This window comes from Chiloscyllium punctatum, chromosome 4 (assembly GCF_047496795.1).
Source record: "Chiloscyllium punctatum isolate Juve2018m chromosome 4, sChiPun1.3, whole genome shotgun sequence".
NCBI classification, from domain to species: Eukaryota; Metazoa; Chordata; class Chondrichthyes; order Orectolobiformes; family Hemiscylliidae; genus Chiloscyllium; species Chiloscyllium punctatum.
This window is the reverse complement of record NC_092742.1, coordinates 71017507-71040692: the sequence shown is the minus strand read 5'-3', so window position 1 is coordinate 71040692 and position 23186 is coordinate 71017507. Positions and strand designations below refer to the sequence as shown.

Genomic DNA, 23186 nt, shown 5'->3' with positions numbered 1-23186 from the left:
GAACTGAGGAAGTACTGAAGAAGAACTGAAGGAGTACTGAACTGTGCAATACTCACTCAGTATTTGCTCAGTGCTGCCTCAACACTGTACGGCTGAGGGAGAACTGAGAGAGTACTGATGAATCACTAAGGGACGACTGCACTGTTCAGTACAATGTTAAGGGAGAACTGAAGGAGTACTGAACTGTTGAAACCATCTGGGTCAAATGTGATACTGGACAAGAGTCCTATAAACTTTTCCGTTTGACTTAAAAGATCACATGGCACTACTTAAAGAAGAACCGGAAGCAATCCAATGTTCTAGTCAACATTTACCCTTCACCATCACCACTGTAAAGCATTTATATCATTGCTTTCATGTACAAAATTGACTGCTGCATTTGAGTATATTGCAACAGTGTTTCTAATTCAAAAGTACTTTAATGACTGTGAAGTGCTTTGCACATTTTGTGGATATGAAAGTTGTTATATAATTGAAAGTGTTTTTTTCTCTTACTTCAATACAGAGGGCAAGAGATGTGTTGAAATGACAGAGTTTCACAATGTACATGCATGAGAAGTCCTGGATTGGTTTGAATCAGTTTTGGATTTTCATTGATTCAGATGTAGTGCCTTGCAGATCAAAATGTCAAAATGCAAACTGACTTTGAAGTGAAATGAGAGCCTGTCATCAGGATAGAAGCTAAGTCATAAGGATGTACAATCAGCTCCACTCTGAATCAGGCTAAATATTCACTGTTAGCTCTAGTGTTAATGTGAGATGAAATTGTCCAGTGTATGTGATTGGGAGGTGTGTATTTTTTAAGTCACTAAATTTTCACTTTCCCTTGCAGAACAAGCAGACCCATAATCTGAAGAAACGAGCAAAGATGGGCAAAGGGGTCCCTTTGCTGATCAACAATACTCTGGATTGTGGGAGAGCAGGATAATCGACTCAGAGTTAATGACTAGGCTGGAAAGGCAAAGCATCAGAGTCAGAATCGATCAAACCTGGGTGCTCAGGACCACAGGAGGGATGGTGCAATGCTCATAGATTCTGTAGAATCTTACTGTATCGGGGAGATGAGATACTCCACATGTGGGGAAAATAACACTAGTGACCCTTCATGAGAGCAGCTACACCTGTGCAAGGTGCAGAAGATTACAATCGAGGCCACAAACTAGTCAGCATAGCACAGTTATGTCTCAGTAACTGAGATATTTTCTAAACAATCTATTCAAAGACGTGAGACAGGAGCAGGCAGTTGGGACTAGTTTACTTCTAGGATTATGCTGGGCATATGGACTGACTGGATTGAAGAGTCTGTTTCTGTGCAGTACAACTCTGTGCTATTACACACCTCTGGAGCCGGTGGAACATGAGGCTGGCCTTCCGGATTCTGAGGGAGGCTGTGACAGCCAAGGTCCCAAACTTTTGGAGGACTCTTAGGGAACAAATACATAATGAACACCACTTTGATGTGTATATATTTGTTCACGATAGCTAATATCATCCCAAATGAGGCAACATCCTGGGAAACCATTTCTGCGCCCTCTCTGAAGATGCCTCACCCTTCTGGAAGTGTGGTGACCAAGAAATATGTGCAATATTCCTAACTAAAGTTCTAGCTGAAGTTCTATATGGCTGAAAAAGTTGAGTTCTCCCATTGTGAGTATGTGGCTGTTTCTATGGAGAGATTGGCAGGGGAGATAGATCAAACTATCACCCTTTGTACTGTATCCTACACGCTGCCACTCCAGCCATTAGCTACATACAGTATTGGCAAGGTCAGAGAGGGATAAGAGCCCTTTAGTTCCCTCAAGATGTCCTTGCTTCCCAGCACGACAATAAGGTGCCATCATTCAACCGGCAGCAACCACTACAGAGCTTCCTTTCAGATGGGACTTTCAGAGGGATGTTACTTATGTCCCCCCCCCGCCCCCCAAACACACACACATACATTAACAGCACAGAGCTGGAACAAGTGGAGAGTGTCAAGCTCCTGGGAGTGGTCATTCACAACAAGCTTTCTTGGACTCTTCATGTAGGCACACTGGTTACAAAGGCCCAACAATGTCTTTTCTTCCTCAGGCAGCTGAGGAATTTTGGCATGACGGTGAATACCCTTGCCAACTTTTATGGGTGCGCCATCAAGAGCATTTTGTCTGGACGTATCACTACCTGGTATGGCAACTGTGCCATTCAAGATCAGAGACAGTTACACAGACTGATGAACTCGGCCTGGACAATCACAAAGGCCAACCTCCCACCTATAGAATCTATCTACCAGGCCCGCTGTCAAGAAAAGGCCGCCAGCATTCTCAAAGATCCATCCCACCCTGGCAATGTTTTTCTACAACCTCTACCATTGGGGAGAAGGTACAGAAGCCTGAAAACACGCACTAGCTGGTTTCAAAACAGTTTCTACCCTACTACTGTTAGAAACTCTTAACATTCTCCTGTACCTGTGTCTTTGTCTTTGCTACTGTTTACCTATCTATGCTATTTAACTCTGTGATCTGCCTGTATTGCTCGCAAGACAAAGCTTTTCGCTATGCCTCAGTACACATGACAATAAATTCAATTCAATTCAATTCAATTCACTTCAATTCAGGCTATGCCCTGAGTATGCAGCCTCTTCTTATCCCCTCCACCATGTCCGATTGTGTCTTGTAGATGAGGCTGAGGAGGATGCCCCTTAATTGGTGCAGAACACCATCAGAGGCCTGAAAACACCAGAACTCCAGAGGACCTCCAGGCTGAAGTTATTGTAAACAAACTAGCATCAAATTCAGTAGCCTCCCTCTACCTCAGCTGCTGAAGGTTAGTCCACACTCAGATGTATGGTGGGAAAAGAGAATTCAAGAATGTATGAAACTGACACAGGATTTCTTGACCAAATTAATATTATCATAGGAATATTGAGGAATATATTGTTTCCATTTTATTCATTTGCGCTTCATTATTGTTTCTAGACACTTGATTAGTCAGAACCTGACCTAACCATAATAGGCACTCACTGTTAATTGCAGGAGAATGTCAGACACCTTTTATATGTAGGAGACTATGGTATTTGTTTTCAGTCTATACAAATTCGTGCTTGTTTCCACTTTGATAGTCACCAATCTATGGATAAGATAATAATAAGTATTCATGTGAAACAATGTATTGTAAATAGGAACCTGCCATGGACTGATGTGATGTCCAGTCTGCTAGTTCCACACCATCAATTTAATTTTGCTGTCTGTGTCTGCCATTATAATTTCAAAATTTCAGTTCCCACATATTCAACTTGCCCAGCCAACATGTTTCTGTTCTGGGAGTCATCACTGAATTCCACCCTTTTTGTTTGCTTTTGTGAGTACATAGCAAGCAAGATTATTCTACTGTCGGCAGTAAGGCTTTTTTTTATTTGAGACTTAAAAGGTACTGAATTTGACAATTTCAAATTATAACTCTCACTTACTATGCAGACTGTGCACGGATCCTGAAGATGAACCTTTTGGAATGACTGGCATCAATGCATGTTGGATGGCCAACTCCCACATCTGGGCAACATCTACCCCAGTGCCACCTGTCAACACGCTGCTGTGTTTAGGTGAACTCAAATGATTGGTCAGGTTTTCACCAACAAAATACACCATACTTGCAGTGGTAATTTCAAAACAGTGAGGATTGGCTCCACAAGGTAATAAGTTAAAGTTTTTTCCGGGTTCCAGAGATAAAATTTCAGATAGTGGAATTTCCTGCAATTAAAACAGTTGACTTTTATCTTGTGAAAAAAAGTCATCGCAAGTAATACGGCAAATTAGTTATATTGTTACATTTTGATCAAAGATTGGGCACAGAATCATGTACAACTGAATTATATCATTGACTTATATCTTTCTAACAAATGTATTTTTTCAGCCTCCATTCTTGCCTCACTCCCTTTCTCTATTCCTTCCGACATTTGGATCCAGTTCTATACACATAGGAAGTCCCTTTTCATCTGCCAAAGATTAAAAACAGGCTGTTCCATGGGAGATTACTGTAATTCATACCAAATTTCTCCTCCCAATGTGCTTTTCACATTTTCCCAATCATTGTATGGTCAGCAATACCTTAAATCCTGACACAGTGAGCCCAGGAACATGAAGACCCAATTCATGGAGTACACTTACCATCCCCGCTGAGGTGATACAGTCCAGAACAGAACTAAATCAGATATCTTCATTATTGCTCTGACTGAGTGCCACAACGTTTAGCACAATGCACTCTCAGACATCAGGGATTGTCCATGAAGCAGCTTGATACAGGTTTGTAACATAAAATTATTTGTACATTTTTGAGACATTGCTTTTCAAAGATCTTCCTGGTGTATTTTTTTGTGCAGGAGGAAAATCTCGGAAGGTCACGTCTGTGTGAAAGCCTTTCTCAGATTTTCATCTCCACGGGTAAGATTCATTGCTTTCCTCTTTCCATTGTTTTACTTGTAGGGATGTATCGAAAAGATGTGTTGGAAGAGAATATACACATCACAACATATGTTTTGTGGCTGTAGAAACAGGTTAAAATCACTAAATACATTAGGAATGCGTTGAGTAGAATGAGAGAGCAGCTTTTGTGTTATCTTTTCCTGTTCAATTTAGTAAAACTTAAAGTTGTGTGCACCATTAGTTTTTATTACCATTGCAGTTTCAAACATAGAATTCAGTTTAAAAGTTGTAATGTGTTAATCTTTAACTCCAGCAAATTGAAAGTTACCATCTGTTAACACAAAGTCTACAATGCCAGCTGTCAATCATAGGCAGCAATGTGCCATGATGACATAATTCCTCCACATGTCAAAGTGACATAGATTATGAGTCACAGCATGTTGTCCTCGAGAATTGACAATCACTTTTACATGACTACGGCAAATCGGGGATGAGCATCTTTGTTTACAAAGACTGACATTTTAAACTTTGAATTAATTCCGTAAGATATTTTTAAAGGGGCACTATCCTTTTCAGAGTACTGTTTCTTTTCCATATAACTAGTAGAGGCAACACTGCTTTAAGATGTTTCATACTATTTACTGTTAAAGTTGTAGTTTTCCTTAATATTATCTTCTTAAAAAAAACACAGAATTCCCAATTTGCTCATGACCCGGGTCTTATGTTATTCCCTGTATTGTAAACCTACAATTGAAAACATTCATTTCAATTTTCTAGTTAAGTATTCAATGCAGAAAAATTTATTCTCTTTAAAGTTATCTGTAATTATTTTGAAATAAAATCCATTTAAAGTCACCCAAAATGCTTCCAATAATGATATAAACTAAAAGGGTTAAAGCAAGAGTTCAACCGGAACTTTTCACTGACATTTAGCTTGCATCATTTTGGATTATTTATTCAGTGTCAATGTTTAACTGAGAAAATCAAGATAGAAATGCTTTACCTTGTAATACTTGCTTCCTGTATCATTCTGAAATAGGGTGATGCATTTACTATCTAGTCTCCAATAGTGTCTTTTTCGCTACAGGATAAAAACACATTCCAATGTTAGAAAATTCTTAAAAGAACAGTGAATAGCACATTTAAATGGTAGCATCATTGATGTACTAGTATTAGGCAATAAAAGCCTTCTGTGCTGAATAAATGTCAGTGTCACAGGCAGAGCTGTTTATACAGTCGTGCGGAGGTTTTATGTTAAGTGCCCAAAAAGGTTTTATCGATATTATAGTATATCTCGGGAGACAGGATAATGCTGGAAGACTGATGCAAATTGGACAACACCATACTGAAGAGTCATATAATAATAAAAAATAAATCAGATTGTGTCTTTCTTTCCCCTTTGCAAAGTTTCTTTGCTTACAGTTTCCAAGCTCCAGTGTTTGTTTTATTCTTAGTGCACTTGTAAAACCTTTCCTTCCCTGTATATTTAGCCCCACTAGTGCCATCTCTAACTCTATTTGTAACATTTATCCCGAAGACTAATTATTGAGCAAATTTATTGACAAAGGAGTTCAGGCTATAAATTAGGATATTGATGTAGTGTTTGTTTGACAAAACAATGTTCTATTCACTAAATATGTTTTCAGGAGTTTATTAGCTTCTGTTGAATAAGTGGAACTATCTCAGTAATTTTTTTGTATAAAATTATTTCCTTTTTCTTGTTTGGACATTTTCCATAACATTGTTTAAAAAGTGTTCCTCCTAATTGTCAGTGCAATTCAAAAATATTACAACAACCATTAAATCAGACTGTTTTGGTCACTACACATACAGTATAAACACTGCAGAAAACAGTTGGGAGAAAGAGAGCACATTTAGAAAGAAGATAACACACCAGCTCACTATGCCATCTTCTCGAACTGAGTTAAATAGATTGTTCATATCTATCTTTCAACTGTAATCACTTGCTGTATTAATGACATGCTGTTTCTGATCAGCTTTTTAGCAATTGATTCAAGGCCATGCACAGAGTGTAAGGGCAATGCGAAGCAGCGCATGTCATCTACACAGATTACAATCTACAGGCTTATTAGCTCCTATCCTTTCTCAAGTAGCAACAGATCAGCAATAAATAATATTTCAATATGGGTTAATCATTTCTAGTATGGCTAAGTCAATATAACAGAGCTGAGGAAATGATGTTAAAAATCACACAACACCAGGTTACAATCCAATAGGTTTAATTGGAAGCACACTAGCTTTCGGAGCGACGCTCCTTCATCAGGTGATATAACCTGGTGTTGTGTGATTTTTAATTTTGTACACTCCAGTCCAACACTGGCATCTCCAAATCATGAGGAAATGATGGCATGGTGGCATAATGATTAACACTACTGCCTCACAGTAGGTATGTGGGGTGGATTCCAACCTTGGGTGACTATCTATGTGGAGTTTGCGTGTTCTCCCAATGTTACCCTTTAGAGGGATGGTGCAGATTTGATAGACTGAATGGCTTCTTTTTGCACTATAGAGATTCTATGACTAAGTTGCAACACAAAGCAAAAGTAACAAAATTGTTCAGGCTGTAACAATATTTCTGTGACATTGAAAAGTAATATAACTAATGGAGAACAGTATCACCTCTTCTCCAGAGGCTGCTGAGAAACTGTTTTAAATCTAAGGAAAAGTGACAAAGATAAGAGTCCTGGTGGCTGATTGTTCACTTGTATATAAACTGAGTATAATTAAAATAGACACAGCTTTGGTATCACCCTTTGTGACTGGGCTTTCTATTGATCGTAGGTTCATACCCAAATGTCTTGAAGAATAATAGGTGGTAATGGTAACTGTGCATTTCATTCTACAGAATTGGGATGTGAGAGGTTTTTCTGTGAAATCGATATAATTTTTCTCTATTAGCAGATGTCAACTTGTTAAAAAATGGCAACTTGCATTTGGGGTGAAAATACTCAGTGCACTGTCAGTGGCAATCTAGTTTAATAGCATTGATAAAACAGACATGATCCCACTGAAAGGCGGCATTTAACTATTATCTGAAGAGGTATCTGTTTTACTTTTTGCTCACTGTTTCACTCTTTATGATTGTTAACTTATTTTATTATTTTCTTACTGAGCAACAATGCGTCACAATAATAGTGGATGCATTTCAAGATGTAACTTAGAGTAAATCATGTTCCATGTTTTGATCAGAGCTATGGACCAGTTGCAGCTAGAGGTGGTTCAGTTATATTTAATTCTCTCCTTTCCAGTACAAAATATTTCTGTGCCCTGAGTTGTATTTGGGAGCTGATAATGGAGTGACAAAACATTTCAATAACCAACAGTCTTTGGCATCAGTGAATTAATTTTAATGATTGGTAAGAAAATAAAGTAATATTTGAGAAGATGTTTTAGAGTTAAAGTTCAGACCATTAGTATCAGTAAGAAGCAGAGAACATTTTGCAGCAATGATAAAACTATTATCAAAGCATACCTATATTAGAATGTACACATGGGCTAAATTTTACTTCGGGAGGGGAGTTGAGGGGTGAGTAGTGCTCATTCTCTGACAGAAAACCTACTTCTAGTTTTGTTGTGTGTTTGGTGTCGACTCTACTTAATATCCCAAAGTAACGTTGCTGGAAGCCGTAGAAATTTTAATGACAACTTTCCATTTACAACTTAGCCTATACATACTTTCTGTCAGCATAAGGTTCAAGCTACTGCTCTCTTTTTCTTAAGCATATGATTCTGATATCATCATCATATCAAAATATATAATATTAACCCATTCCCGCAATTCTTTATCTCTGAGCTATTGGGAGAGGCTGAATAGACTGGGGCTGTTTTCACTGGAGTGTTGGAGGGTGAGGGGTGACATAATAGAGGTTTATAAAATCATGAGGGGCATGGATAGGATAAATAGACAAAGATCATTTACCTGGTTTGGAGGAGTCCAGAACTAGAGGGCATAGGTTTAAGGTGAGAGGGGAAAGATTTAAAAGGGACCTAAGGGACAACCTTTTCACGCAGAGGGTGGTGCGTTATGGAATGAGCTGCCAGAGGAGTGATTGAGGCTGGTACAATTACAATATTTAAAAATCATCTGGATGGGTATATGACTAGGAAGGGTTTAGAGGGATACAGACCAAGTGCTGGCAAATGGGACTTGGTTAGGTTTGGACATCTGGTCAGCGTGGAGGAGTTGGACCGAAGGGTCTGTTTTTTTGCTATACATCTCTATGATTCCTTTACACTGCATTACAAATGCCTCTCCCAGAATCTCAGACATCATACAATTAGTCACTGTGGTGCTTTGACCAATCTCCTTGATCTGGTTCTAGTCTCATTCTGAGGGTTAGGATGTTCTGTGTGCTCTCTTCAGTAAGTATGAATGTTCCTTTCCTAAGGGATTGTTGAAGTTTCTTGTTTCTCTTCTTCCCAAGATCCATTATCAGGCACTCCCAAAGCCTTGATGGAAAAGAGGATGGTAATCATGGTTATTTATTCTCTTGGCTATTCACAGCACACGGAATTTAGTTAACAATGAATTCCCACATTTATTGAGAAATATCTGGCCACCAAATTGGCTGAACCACTCTTGCATAACACTTTGAAATGGCCGAATGCTTTTGATCAATTCTGTAAGAATCTCAAATGGAAGAACTCCTGGTATTACTAATCTCTAATTGAAGACTAGCGAGTAGTCAGTAACAATGAGATAACTGTGCTGTTCACAATACTGGCATAATATTGGTATTAGGTATATAACATAAGCATACAAGAGCAGCAAGTGTTTAGGAAGGTGAATTTTATGTTGCCCTTCATTGCAAGACAGTTTGATTACAGGAGCAAGAAAGTTCTTTTGCAGCTGTACAAGTCTTTGGTGAGATCACATCAGAAGGATTTTGTGCTGTTTTGGTCTCCTTACCTAAGAGATATTTCTCACAGAGGGAGTGCAGCAAATTTTCACCAGACACTTCCTGGGGTGGCAAGTTTGTCTATGAGGTGAGATTGGGTCAATTGCATGTGTATGCATTGGAGTTTAGAAGAATAAGGTGGGAGTGCTCTCATTGAAACATACAATGTTCTGACAGGACCAGACAGATTGGATATAGGGATAATGTTTCCCCTGCCTGAGGGGTCCAGAACAATGTGTCACTGTCTTAGGACACAGGATAAGTCATGTCAGACTAAGAGGAGGAGAAATTTCTTTTTTCATATGCTGTTGAACCGTGGAATTCTCTTCAATGAAAAACGTGGAAGCCAAATTACTGAACATGTTTGAGAAAGAAATAGAATTCTAGTGACTAAATGTGTCAAGATATATTGGGAGAGAGCGGACATGTGACATTGAGATCAAACAGTGGGCATGACTATGTTGATTGGTGGAGCAGAAGGACTATTGTGCCCCACTTTTCTATGTTTTTAGAGTCTGGCCAACCTTCCAGATAGTGTTTCCTGATTTGGATAAACTTTTCATTTCACATTGTGTTTTTGAATCTTTGCAATTTCCTTTCCGTAGTTAGTAAATGCTTTATGACTTCTGACATGGAGGTTACAAACACTTCACAGAAACCCAAGTCTGCTTGTTCAGTTCCTTTTGGTGATACTCTTGACAGTGTGCCTGCTGTCCTTTGGTACTTCCCTCATACACCAGTAATTGTGTCATGCCTCATTAGTCTGCATTGTTGAATTCTCGTCAGCATCTTGGCTATTTCCTTTGAAGTTAGACCAGTGATCCATGGTTTTGATCTATCTCTTTTTTTAACTGTAACCCCTGCACATAGAGTCATAGCAATGTACAGCGCTGGAAACAGACCCTTCGGTCCAACTCGTCCATGCCGTCAGATATCCTAACCTATTCGAGTCCCACTTGCCAGTACCCGGCCCATATCCCTCCAAACCCTACCTATTCATATACCCATCCAAATGCCTTTTAAATGTTGCCATTGTACCAGCCTCCACCACTTCCTCTGGAAGCTCATTCCATATACGTATCACCCTCTGTGTGAAAAAGTTGCCCCTTAGGTCTCTTTTTTTATCTTTCCCCTCTCACCCTAAACCTATGCCCTCTAGTTCTGGACTCACCCACCCCAGGGAAAAGACTTTGTCTATTTATCCTGTCCAAACCCCTCATAATTTTAATAAACCTGTATAAGGTCACCCTTCAGTCTCCGACTCTCCTGAGAAAACAGCTCCAGCCTACTTAACCTCTCCCAATAAGTCAAATCCTCCAACCTTGGCAATATCCTTGTAAATCTTTTCTGAACCCTTTCAAGTTTCACAACATCCTTCCAAAGGAAGAAGACCAGAATTGCATGCAATATTCCAACAGTGGCCTACCAATGTCCTGTACAGCCACAATATGACCTCCCAACTTGTGTACTCAATACTCTGACCAATAAAAGAAAGCACACCAAATGCCTTCTTCACTACTCTATCCACCTGTGACACTACTTTCACTCCAAGGTCTCTTTGTTCAACAACACTCCCTAGGACCTTACCATTAAGTGTATAAGTCTTGCTGAGATTTGCTTTCCCAAAATGCAGCCCCTCACATTTATCTAAATTAAACTCCATCTGCCACTCCTCAGCCCATTGGCCCATTTGATCAAGATCCCATTGAAATCTGAGGTAACCTTCTTCGCTGTCCACTACACCTCCAAGTTTGGTGTCATCTGCAAAATTACTAACTGTACCTCTTATTTTCACATCCAAAGCATTTATGTAAATGACAAAAAGTAGTGAACCCAGCAGAGATCCTTGTGGTACTCCACTGGTCATAGGTCTCCAGTCTGAAAAACAACCCTCCACCACCACCCTCTGTCTTCTACCTTCAAGCCAGTTCTGTATCCAAATGGCTAGTTTTCCCTATATTCTAGGAGATCTAACCTTGCTAATCAGTCTCCTATGGGGAACCTTGTCAAATGCCTTACTGAAGTCCATGTAGACTGCTCTGCCCTTATCAATCCTCTTTGTTACTTCTTCAAAAAATTCAATCAAGTTTGTGAGACATGATTTCCCACACTTAAAGCCAGGTTGACTATCCCTATTCAGTCCTTGCCTTTCCAAATACATGTACATCCTGTCCCTCAGGACTCCCTCCAACAACTTGCCCACCACCGATGTCAGGCTCACCGGTCTATAAATCTTTGCCTTGTCCTTACCACCTTTCTTCAATAGCGGCACCATGTTAGCCAACCTCCAACCTTCCAGCACCTCATCTGTGACTATGATACCTATGATACAATTATCTCAGCAAGGGGCCCAGCTATCAATTCCCTAGCTTTGCACAGAGTTCTAGGGTACACCTGATCAAGGACTGGGGATTTATGCACATTTATGCATTTCAAGACATCCTGCAATTTCTCTTCTGTCATATGGACATTTTTCAAGATGTCACCATCTATTTCCCCACATTCTATATCTTGAATGCCTTCTCCACAGTAAGCACTGATGCAAAATACTCTGTTAGTATCTCCTCTATCTACTGTGGCTCCACACAAAGTCTGCCTTAACTGATCTTTGAGGGTCTCTATTCTCTCCCTAGTTATCCTTTTGTCCTTAATGTATTTGTAAAACCCTTTGGATTCCCCTTAATTCTATTTTCCAAAGCTATCTCATGTCCCTTTTTTGCCCTCCTGATTTCCCTCTTAAGTATACTCCTACTGCCTTTATACTCTAAGGCTTCACTCGATCCATACCTAACATATGCTTCCTGCTTTTTCTAAACCAAGTGCTCAATTTCTCTCGTCATCCAGCATTCCCTATACCTGCCAGCCTTTCCTTTCACCCTGACAGGAACATACTTTCTCTGGACTCTCGTTATCTCATTTCTGAAGGCTTCCCATTTTCCAGCCGTCCCTTTACCTGCAAACATTTGTCCCCAATCAGCTTTTGAAAGTTCTTGCCCAATACCATCAAAATTAATGTTCCTCCAATTTAGAACTTCAACTTTTAGATCTGGTCTATCCTTTCCTTCACTATTTTAAAACTAATAGAATTATGGTTGCTGGCCTCAAAGTGCTCCCCACTGACACCTCAGTCACCTGCCCTGCCTTATTTCCCAAGAGTAGGTCAAGTTTTGCACCTTCTCTAGTAGGTACATCCACATACTGAATCAGAAAGTTTTCTTGTACACATTTAACAAATTCATCTCCATCTAAACGCTGAACACGATGGCAGTCCAGTCTATGTTTGGAAAGTTAAAATCCTCTACCCTAACTGAAATCTCCTTACAAATTTGTTTCTCAATTTCTCTTTGACTAATAGGGGTCCATAATACAATCCCAATAAGGTGATCAACCCTTTCTTATTTCTCATTTCCATCCAAATAACTTCCCTAGATATATTTCCAGGAATATCCTCCCTCAGTGCAGCTGTTGATTAAACTTAAAAATATAAGCGATAAGTATTAAGTTAGCCTGGAGCAGTGTTTTGTAGAGGAATAAGATGGTGTTATGTTCTGGGTCTGTAGATTGGAAGAAGCATAAATGGCCCTTAGTAGAGTGATACATTCTTCTTTTTGGATGTGGGAGTTTAGGGAGAGTTTAAGTGTTATCTCTTATCAAAAACGTCACTCTCCCTCCTCTCTTGCCTCCCTTTCTGTCCTTCCTGTAGCATTTGTATCCTGGAACAGTAAGCTGCCAGTCCTGCCCAACCCTGAGTCACGATATCCCAGTTTGATTGCTATGATATCCCAGTCCCATGTTCCTAATCATGCCCTGAGTTCATTTGCCTTTCCTTTTAGGCCCCTTGCATTGAAGTAAATGTGGTTTAATTGAGCAGTCATACATTATTCTCCGCTTTGTCTCTGCCTGTCCTGATTATTTGATTCGCTTCTTTTCCCAACTGTACCAGTGTCAGGTTGATCTCTTTCTTCACTATCTCTCTGGTCCCACCCTCCCTCAACATCTTACTAGTTTAAATCCTCCCAGGCAGCTCTAGCAAATCTCCTTGCCAATATATTAGTTCCCTTCCAATTCAGGTGCAATCCATCTTTCTTGTACAGGTCACTTCTACCCCAGAAGAGATTACAATGATCCAAAAATGTGATTCCTTCTCCCATACATTAGCTCCTCAGCCATGCATTCATCTGTTCTATCCTCCTCTTGTAGCACTGGGAGTAATCCAGATATTACTACTCTCAAGGACCTCCTTTTAAAATTCCTGCTGAACTCTCTATATTCTCTCTTCAAAATCTCATCCTTTTCCCTTCCTATGTCATTAGTTCCAATATGCACAATAACCTCCTGCTGGTCCCTCTCCCCATTGAGAACATTCTGCACCCTCTCTGAGACATCCTTGATCCTGGCACCAGGGAAGCAACACACCATTCTGAACTTTTGCTGATGGCCACAGAAACATCTGTTTGTACCTTGGAGTAGAGAGTCCCCTAACACAATTGATCTCTTGGAACCTGACGTACTCCTCATTGCCTTACAGCCAGTCTCGATACCAGAAATTTAGCTGCTCGTGCTACATTCCCTTGAGAATCCTTCACCCCTACATCTTCCAAAACAGCATATTCATTTGAAATGTGGATAGCCACATAGACTCCTGCACTACCTGCCTGCCTCTCTTACCTTTCCTGGAGTTAACCCATCTATGTGACTGTATCTGCGACTTTTCTCCCTTCCTATAACTGTCATCCATCACACCCCCTTACTCTTGTAAATTCCTCATAGCCTCTAACTGTTGCTCCAACCAATCCATTTGATCAGGCAGGATTCACAACCAATGATAGTTATTGCAGATAAATACTTAACACTTAAACTCTCCCTAAACTCCCACATCCAACAAGAAGAATGTATTACTCTACTAAGAGCCATTTATGCTTCTTCCAATCTACAGACCCAGAACATAACACCATCTTATTCTTCTACAAACCACTGCTCCAGGCTAACTTAATACTCATAGCTTATACTTTTAAGTTTAATCAACAGACATATCTCTATAAAATATATAATCAAGAAAGAACCCACTCTACTCGCTATTGTAAATTTACAGCAAGGCTATACTTAAAACAATTCACTTATCTGTCCCTGTGCTGTGACCTCTCCCAAGCAGGCTCCTCCAGGATCAGTTGTGAATTTCACTGTTTGTTAAGCTTTCCTAGACACATGAATTCAAACAGCAAAGGCAGTAACTGCACAGGTTTAGTCCTGTGTCAGTTAGCAATGTCCATTTCTTTCCCTGTCTCTCCCACACTGACCTGATCATGTGCTCCCTATTGTCTGTCTTTCTCCCTTTTAAAAGTGCCATTGCTTTGTTTTTTTTTCTCCGAAGTTCCAAAACAATGCAGCAACATGTAAAACAGTAATTGTTGCTCCTGGAATTCAAGGAAGTCACCTCCAACACCTAAAATACCTCAAAAAAGGGAGCAGTCTGTTATAGTCAGAAATTTTTCCCGTTCTCCATATAATCTGGATCTTTTTTTCACAGTGCCGTGTTACTGCGAAAGCTTCTTTGTCAAATGTGCCTCAACATTGTTCCACCTCAGCACACGATTAAGAGACACAGGTTTACTTTTTCATCATTTTTTTTTCATAATTCTACACACACAAAAGTACTGCCCCAACCTTACTCAAGAAGCATCAGCTGGTTTTATTGTCAGTAGATGCAATACATGATGTGTGAAAATATTAGGAGTTGCTTGACTTTGTCAAAAGCATTTTCCTAGTCAATGTTCTAGTACCTGTATTGATTTTGACATTGTAACTATCTCAAAGACTCACTAATGTCTGTTGCATTTGATAAAAACCTGCCTATTTCATTCACCATTCCAAAGAATCTTTGAAGTTTTGTGACATTCCTACAGGTAATGTGAAGTCTCTAACAGTCCTGCTTTTCTGAGATTCTCCTGTAGTTCTTCTGGCTTGGACAATATACCCTAGACAGCTTATTTTCAATTTTTCAAACATGCAGTTCTCATTCAATCTCAGACCAACATTCTGTCAGACATTTAACATTGTTCTAAGTCCATGTATTAATATGTTGTATCTGTGGCATTTCAAACCAACTTTATCTTTTAATATGTTTGGCATTGTTCTCTGAAATAATTCTGGACAGGGTGGTATTTTGATGAATAATCAGTTAAAGCAATTATACCTGTGTGTTATAATACACATTGTCAGCTTTCAAGAGTCTTCATCCAAAGGTAAATGTCAAACTCCATTGTTAGCATCCAGTTGGTGAATAGGGCCTTCTTAACCAGTTTGGACCATTTTGATTTTGGTGCTGTAACCATACCTGAACACCATCATGTTGGCATATTAATTGACAAAATTACTCCTTGTCTGAGCAAACACTCTATTTCTTCTCCAACTTTATTCAACAAGGGGGTGGCACATTTCTTCCTGTATTTAAGTGGATTAGTTTTGCATTGTCCCTTTGGGTAATATGATGCTCTGTCTTTAATTTCCAAAAAATAAGAGTAATTTTCAGAATTTACTTGAAAATGCACTTCCTCAGCCTGCGTCTGCAATTTCATCAACTTTATAGATTCTTTAAAATATTCAGTGAATCCTCATGTATTGAAGAGAACATTGTTGTTTCTAGGTGACATATCATGATTCCATGATTTCTTTTCACATGTACCTGAGCTCTGCTGGAGTTGACCTTCTACTTTCAATGATGTTCCTCCAGGACCTTGCAATGTCATTGAGGGTGGGTGCAATTTGATATGTTTATGCCATTTGAGCTGATCTGATAACATAAAACCATTGCTCCAGTATCAAGTTTCAATTCAGTGGGGTGTCCATTCACTTCCAGTTTGACATTCCAGCATTTTTTTTCAAAATTGTAGATTTTATTGAGAAAGTTTTTTTTGGTCTTGTATTGATAAAAGGATTTTTCTTTGCAATTAGCACTGTCTTTATTTTAAAGCAACATGCTAATTTAAAATGAACCACACTTGCAAAGTTGCAGCACCATACTTACATGGCTGGATAGTCTTTCCATGTGTGATGTGTCCCTTCCAGATTGGGGACACCTCAAAGGTGGTGCTTGGCCTTTGTGTGCTTTATCCCTGTGGCCAACAAATTAAATCACTACATGTGAAAAGAAATCATGGAATCTTGATATGTCACCTAGAAACAACAATGTTCTCTTCAATACATGAGGATTCACTGAATATTTTAAAGAATCTATAAAGTTGATGAAATTGCAGACGCAGGCTGAGGAAGTGAATTTTCAAGTAAATTCCGAAAATTACTCTTATTTTTCGGAAATTAAAGACAGAGCATCATATTACCCAAAGGGACAATGCAACACCAATCCACTTAAATACAGGAAAAAATGTGCCACCCCCTTGTTGAATAAAGTTGGAGAAGTGATTTTCTTCATGGTGTACAATTTTCTGCTCAAACTGACATGGTATTCTACTTTTGAAGGTCTGTCTGCCTAGAACTTCAGATTCTCAAACATTAAATCCTCTTCTGTCTCTGAAAGGTCTGAGAAGATCTCATCGGATGATCCAATAATGAGTTAATTCTACCTTCAACCCTTCAAATGTACAATTCTCTGCCAGCCTATAAAGATCAGTAATGAACAAATCCATGCTTTCACTTGGCCTTTGCTTTCTTCTATTAAACTTCAATCACTCAATAATTATATTTCTCTGAGCACTAAAATTAGCAGCAAATGTGCATAACAACTCTTCATATGGTGCTGTGTTCTACCCAATATCCTGTCTTGTTAATACATCATTAGCAATGATTCCCAATGCACTGACCTAGTAATTCTAATCTCTCTTATTGAATGCTAAAACTGTTCACTGCCTCATAAGGTGGCATAGTGGTTAGCACTGCTGACTCCCAGCACCAGGGATCTGGGCTCGATCCCAGCTTTGGGTGGATGATTTGTGGATTTTGCACATTCTTCTGTTTCTGTTGGGTGCTCTGCTTTCCTCCCACAATCCAAAGGTATGCAGGTTAGGTGGATTGGTCATGCAAAACTGCCTTGTAGTGGCTAGGAATGCACAGGTTAGGTGGATTAGCCATGTGAAAGGTGGAGTTACAGGGATAGGGTTGGGGCTGGGTCTGGGTGAGATGCTGTTTGAAAGGGTCAGCGCAGACTTGAAGGGCTATGATACAAGATCTAAAGCTGCTCACAATATTCCTAACGCAGTGTTACCAGAGCCTTATAAATTCAACCTTTACCATGATGGCAACAGGAAGCAGAAATATCTTGGATGTGGTGCCCAATGTTGTATTTAATGGATGTGCAAACAGTCAGTAGTCAATGCCTCATGGGCCTGAAAGTACTCTTCTTACCAGGGTATCCTTGTTGGTGAAGTGAACCATCCAGCCTTCCTTCAGCACAGTGCTACTCCTCCTCTTTGTGTGTTTAATAGATTGGACCACTCTCATCAAAGGAATGTTATTACTTGTTGAAGGGCTTTGAAGAGAAATAAAACAAAACAATAATTTAGAATTTGCAAACATTTTTCCCAGGTGTGAAATGATACTATGTACTCCTAGAATAAAAGGATCCAGCAGTCTGTCTCTAAACCTCATCAGATGCCCCAAAGGTCACTTTCCCTAATTACCTTCCTTCACTAATCCCTTCTGTGATTGTGATCCATTAGCCCCTTTCCACTCACTCATAAATTGGAATGATTGACAGACACCCATATAGGGTAGGGGGTGGGTCTGGGTGGGATGATGTTCGGAAGGTTCTTGTGGACTCTACAGCTAAATGGCCTGCTTCCACACTGTAGGGATTTTATGATTCCTGGACTAAATTCCAGCCAATAAGAATTAATGGTAAATTTCCATTTTCATCCACTCATTTGTTTCACATTTTTATTTTGCCTTTGGACTATTTTTAATTGTCTATTTGAATCATTTCCTTGCGTTTAAATCATTGTTTCTTGATTATTTTGCCCTTTCCACAACTAATTATATTGTGCTGATTGTACATGCCTTATCTTCCTGCTCCTATTGTCTCACTACTGCATCTTTTGTTTCTCCATGGATAGTCTGCAGTAAGATGTACTTATGGGTTTACTATCCAGCTAACTGGAAGAATAAAGATCTTACACAACGCTCAGGAGGTGCATGTTGTCTGGGCAAAATTAGTAACACTCTAGTAAGCATTTTGAGGAACAAAAGAAGATAGGCAGTTTGAAAAACAATGCTACACAGTGACCAGAATTACTATTTTGACCGATATATTACTTTTTTATCAGATCTACTGCACGGGAGATACAGTCGATAGAAAGGCTGTGGCTAACAAATTAAACTGGATTGCCTCCACTTAGATTTAGAATATGGTGAATCTGGATAATGACATTCCTTGCAATGGAAATATTTACAAACTTTTCCTTTTCAACTGACAATAAGAATTAGGAGTATAGAAAATGTGTGACGAGAAATCCCATAAAGGCACTCTGCCTATCACTTAGACGAAAACTGATAGTTGTTGAAAATGATCAATTGTAATGTCAGCTGGTAGATTTGATTTATTGGTCTGTAGACAAGCAAAATTTTATACACCCTATTCAACAATGAAGCAATCATGTGACCATCCTTGCAGGGAAAGAACAAAGGAATGAGAAAACTTGAGGTCTAAATGAAAAATTAAAATTGCTCTGCACACATTTTGTATATAGAATTATTTACCAAAGTTGTACAGTTGGGAAGAAATTATTGCTTTTTGTTTTGGAAATAAGGTAGATATGTCACAACAAACAGTGGTTAGAGTTAGCATTTTACTAATCTGATGGTAGGTGGAAACAATTTTGATTTTCAATTTGAAAATGTTCAGCAAACAGTATAGCTTATAATCTCAAACTGTAAGTAATTCTGGTGAGCCTTCAATGTGTAATTACTTCTTTTTAACTTTGAGTTCTCCATCAACTTAGCTCTCACATTATCTACTTGAAAGCTTTAATCTACAAAATCATCTTCACAACACTTAGTCAGTTTTGACATAATTTCCATTTTGCAGATTTCCATAAGGCAAAAAGGTATTAGCTTCCCTGGTATTCCATTTTCTGCCATCCAATGTGTTAACACATTCCTCCCCATTTTAAGCAGGCAATTAGCAAATTAAGAACGCAAGAGCCACAGCACGCCTTCATGCCCTTCAGCCCCCTTTTATTTAGATCATGGCTGACCACACATCACAGTGCCATATTGCTGCATAACCCTATATCACTTGATCTCAGTAGTAACTCAGAATATTTCAATCTGGCAATTACTTATTAATTGAGCTTCCACAGCTCTCTGTAATGGAGATAAACAAAGATATACACCCTCCAAGTGAAGAGGTTCCACCTCAACTCAGTCATAAATGGTTTGGCCTTTATTCTGAGACTTTGCCCATTGTCCTAGATCAAACAGCCAGAGGAAGCATGCTTTCTGAAAATTCTGTCTATCCCTTTAAAAATTTCATAAGTTTCTATAAGGTTGCCTTCTCACTCTTGTTAACTCCAAAAAATTCAAACCCAGTCTCCTTAATGGTCAGTCCCATCACCGATGGAATCAGACTAGTGAATCACTGCTGCACTCCACAGCAGTGCAACTTCCTTAGGCAAGAGGACCAGACTGAATACAATACTAGGTCACAGGCACAGTCTTGCATCTGTTCTCTCCAAGTGAAGCAAAACCCCTTTGTTTCTGCATTAGGTGAGGTGGTGGGAAAGTGGCAATAGTGCAATGTATTAGAAATCCAGAATCCCAGGCCAATGTTTTGCCATCATGGGTTTAAATCCCACCATAAGAAATGGTGGAAAATCAAAACAATCAGGAATAGCGAGATTCGTCGGAGTGTGGAATGTGCTGACAGAGGTAGTGGTGGAGGCAGATAAGCATATTGATATGCAAGGAATGGAAAGATATGGAGCAAGGACAGGCAGAAGGGGTTAGTTTAATTTGGTGTCATGTTAAGTACAAGATCATAGGCTGAAAGGCGCATCCCTGGGTTGTACTGTTCTATGTTCTATGTTCATCCCATCTAAATCCACTTGTCCTCCTGACAAATTATATTCCCACAAAGTTTGGTACATCTGAAAGCTTGGGACTATTACAATTGACCCTCACATCCAAATCATTGATATAGATTGCGAACAGTTACTGCCCGAACACTGATCCTCAGGATGCTCCATTAGTCAAGGCCTGCTGACCTGAGAATGATCCATTTATTCCTATTCTCCACTTCCTGCCTGTAGACCAACCTCAATCCATGCTGGTATATTACCCATAACCTCATCTGCTTTGATTACAACAAACTATTAGATTTGTCAAATATGATTTTGCCTTCAGGAATCCATGCTGACTCTATCCAAACAAACAATTATTTTCTAAATGTTCAGTAATCACATCCTTTATAATAGATGCTGGTATTTTTCTTATAACTGACATCAGGTCTATACCCTAACCCCTGCAACCGCAAGAAATGCAAAACTTGCGCCCACACCTCCCCGCTTACTTCCCTCCAAGGCCCCAAGGGATCCTTCCATATCCGCCACAAATTCACCTGCACCTCCACACACATCATTTACTGCATCCGCTGCACCCGATGTGGCCTCTTCTATATTGGGGAGACAGGCTGCCTACTTGCGGAACATTTCAGAGAACACCTCTGGGACACCCGGACCAACCAACCCAACCACCCCGTGGCTCAACACTTCAACTTCCCCTCCCACTCCACCAAGGACATGCAGGTCCTTGGACTCATCCATCGCCAGACCATAGCAATATGACGGTTGGAGGAAGAGCGCCTCATCTTCAGCCTAGGAACCCTCCAACCACAAGGGATGAACTCGGATTTCTCCAGTTTCCTCATTTCCCCTCCCCCCACCTTGTCTCAGTTAAATCTCTCGAACTCAGCACCGCTTTCCTAACCTGCAATCTTCTTCCTGACCTCTCTGCCCCCACCCCACTCCGGCCTATCACGCTCACCTTGACCTCCTTCCACCTATCGCATTTCCAACGCCCCTCCCCCTAGTCCCTCCTCCCTACATTTTATCTTAGCCTGCTGGACACACTTTCCTCATTCCTGAAGAAGGGCTCATGCCCGAAACGTCGATTCTCCTGCTCCTTGGATGCTGCCTGACCTGCTGCGCTTTTCCAGCAACACATTTTCAGATCAGGTCTGTAGTTGCCATTTTCTGTCCTTCTCCTTTCCTTCAAAGGGAATTACATTTGCAATATTCTCATCTGCCAACACCATTGCAGATTAAAAGTTTGAGAGATTATCACCAATGCATCTACTATTTCTGCCATAACTTCTTTCAACACATGAGGATGAAGGTCGATGAGTGCGAGGGATTTGTTAACTTCCTATCCCATAATTCCTCCTAATTTTCTTCTTTTAGTAATACTCATTTCTTTCTTCAGACTTTCTACAAACTTTGTGCTCCTAATTATTTCAAGGAAACCTCTTGTGGCTTGTTTTGTGAATACAGACATAAAGTACTTAAGTTAGCTCAAAGGAAAACAGAAATAAGTGGAGAAACTAAGCAGGTCTGGCTGCATCTGAAAGGCAGAGTCAACATTTTAGGTGCAGAGACCCTTCTTCAGGACTGATCGTGGCTGGTATATACACTGAAGATGGGGAGTGGGGAAGGTGTACATGGAGCCCAGAGAAAAAGAGAGAGAGAGAGAGAGAAAGAGAGAGAGAGAGAACAGCAGTGGAGGAGATAAAGGAATGGACTGTGGTGAGCCAGGAAGAAAGAAAAGTTGCTAATGGGTGTAAATTGATTGTTTGTGATGACAAGGCCTGGTGTGTGGGGGTGGGAGAAGGACATGGAAGAAGGTACTCAGGCTCTATAATTATTGAACTGGATATCGAGTCCTGAGGGCTGCAGAAAATTAGATATTGTTCTTCCTGATTGCGCTGAGCTCCACTAGAGCACTGCAGCAAGGCTGAGACAGAGATGTTGGCAAAGAACGCGGTGATGTGTTGAAATGGCAGGCAGTCAGGGGTCATTTCTGCTGACAGAATGTAGGTGTTCCTCAAAGTGGTCATCCAACCTGTGTTTCATCTCCCTGATGTAGAGGAGACCACATTGCAAGCAGCGAATACAGTTGACTTGATTGAGTGAAGTTCTGTTTTCATCCTGATTTCCCCAGTTCTTTGTTTTTATTTAATTCAGTTTCTCTATTTCCTACTATAAATTCTCCTTTCTCTGCCCGTAATGGACTGACATTTGTCTTTGCTGATCTCCTCATTTTTACATACCGAAATAAGTTTTTATAATCTGTTTTTATGTTTCTGACTATTTTACATTCATATGTTTTTATAAGATTTTTGGTCCTCCTTTCCTGAATTCTAAAGTTCCCCAACTCCTAAGGCTTGTAAAACTTTGAGCCAATTTATAAATCTCCTTCTTTCATCTCGTACTACTGTGACACTTCCTTGGTAGCCATGGCTCTCTCTCTTTTTCTGTTCAATTATTTGGCCTTAAAGAGAATAATCTGACCAGAAAGACAAAGGAGCAGAAGGAGACCATTCAGCACATAGAGTCTGATCTGCCATTCAAGAGATCATCTGATAATCTGATAATCCTCAACTGCACTTTCCCATTTTGTCCACATACCCTGAAATTCCCTTCTTGATTAAAAATCTGTCCATCTCAGCTTTGAATACACTCAGCCACAAAACGCTTCAAATCTGCAGTAACAATTCCACAGATTGACTACTCTCCAAGAAAAAAAATCTTCATTTCGATCTTAAATAAGTGACCCCAGATTTTCCCACAAGTGGAAACAACATTTCTGCACCCACCCTATCAAGCCCCCAAGAATCTTATGAATTTTAAAAGCTCTCATCTTATTC

General features: G+C 39.8%; 1 protein-coding gene across 2 annotated transcripts in view; it reads right to left on the bottom strand.

Moving 5' to 3' along the window:
- The window catches only part of prkd1 (protein kinase D1), a 350796-nt gene that overhangs the window by 18744 nt on the left and 308866 nt on the right, over positions 1-23186 (bottom strand). For both annotated transcript variants that reach the window (XM_072569008.1, XM_072569009.1), the window contains 3 exons: positions 17675-17798; positions 5401-5478; positions 3446-3725 (listed from right to left, as the gene is read on the bottom strand). In XM_072569008.1, coding sequence (XP_072425109.1) covers positions 3446-3725; positions 5401-5478; positions 17675-17798 — 482 coding nt within the window. The remainder of the gene's footprint in view (positions 1-3445; positions 3726-5400; positions 5479-17674; positions 17799-23186) is intronic.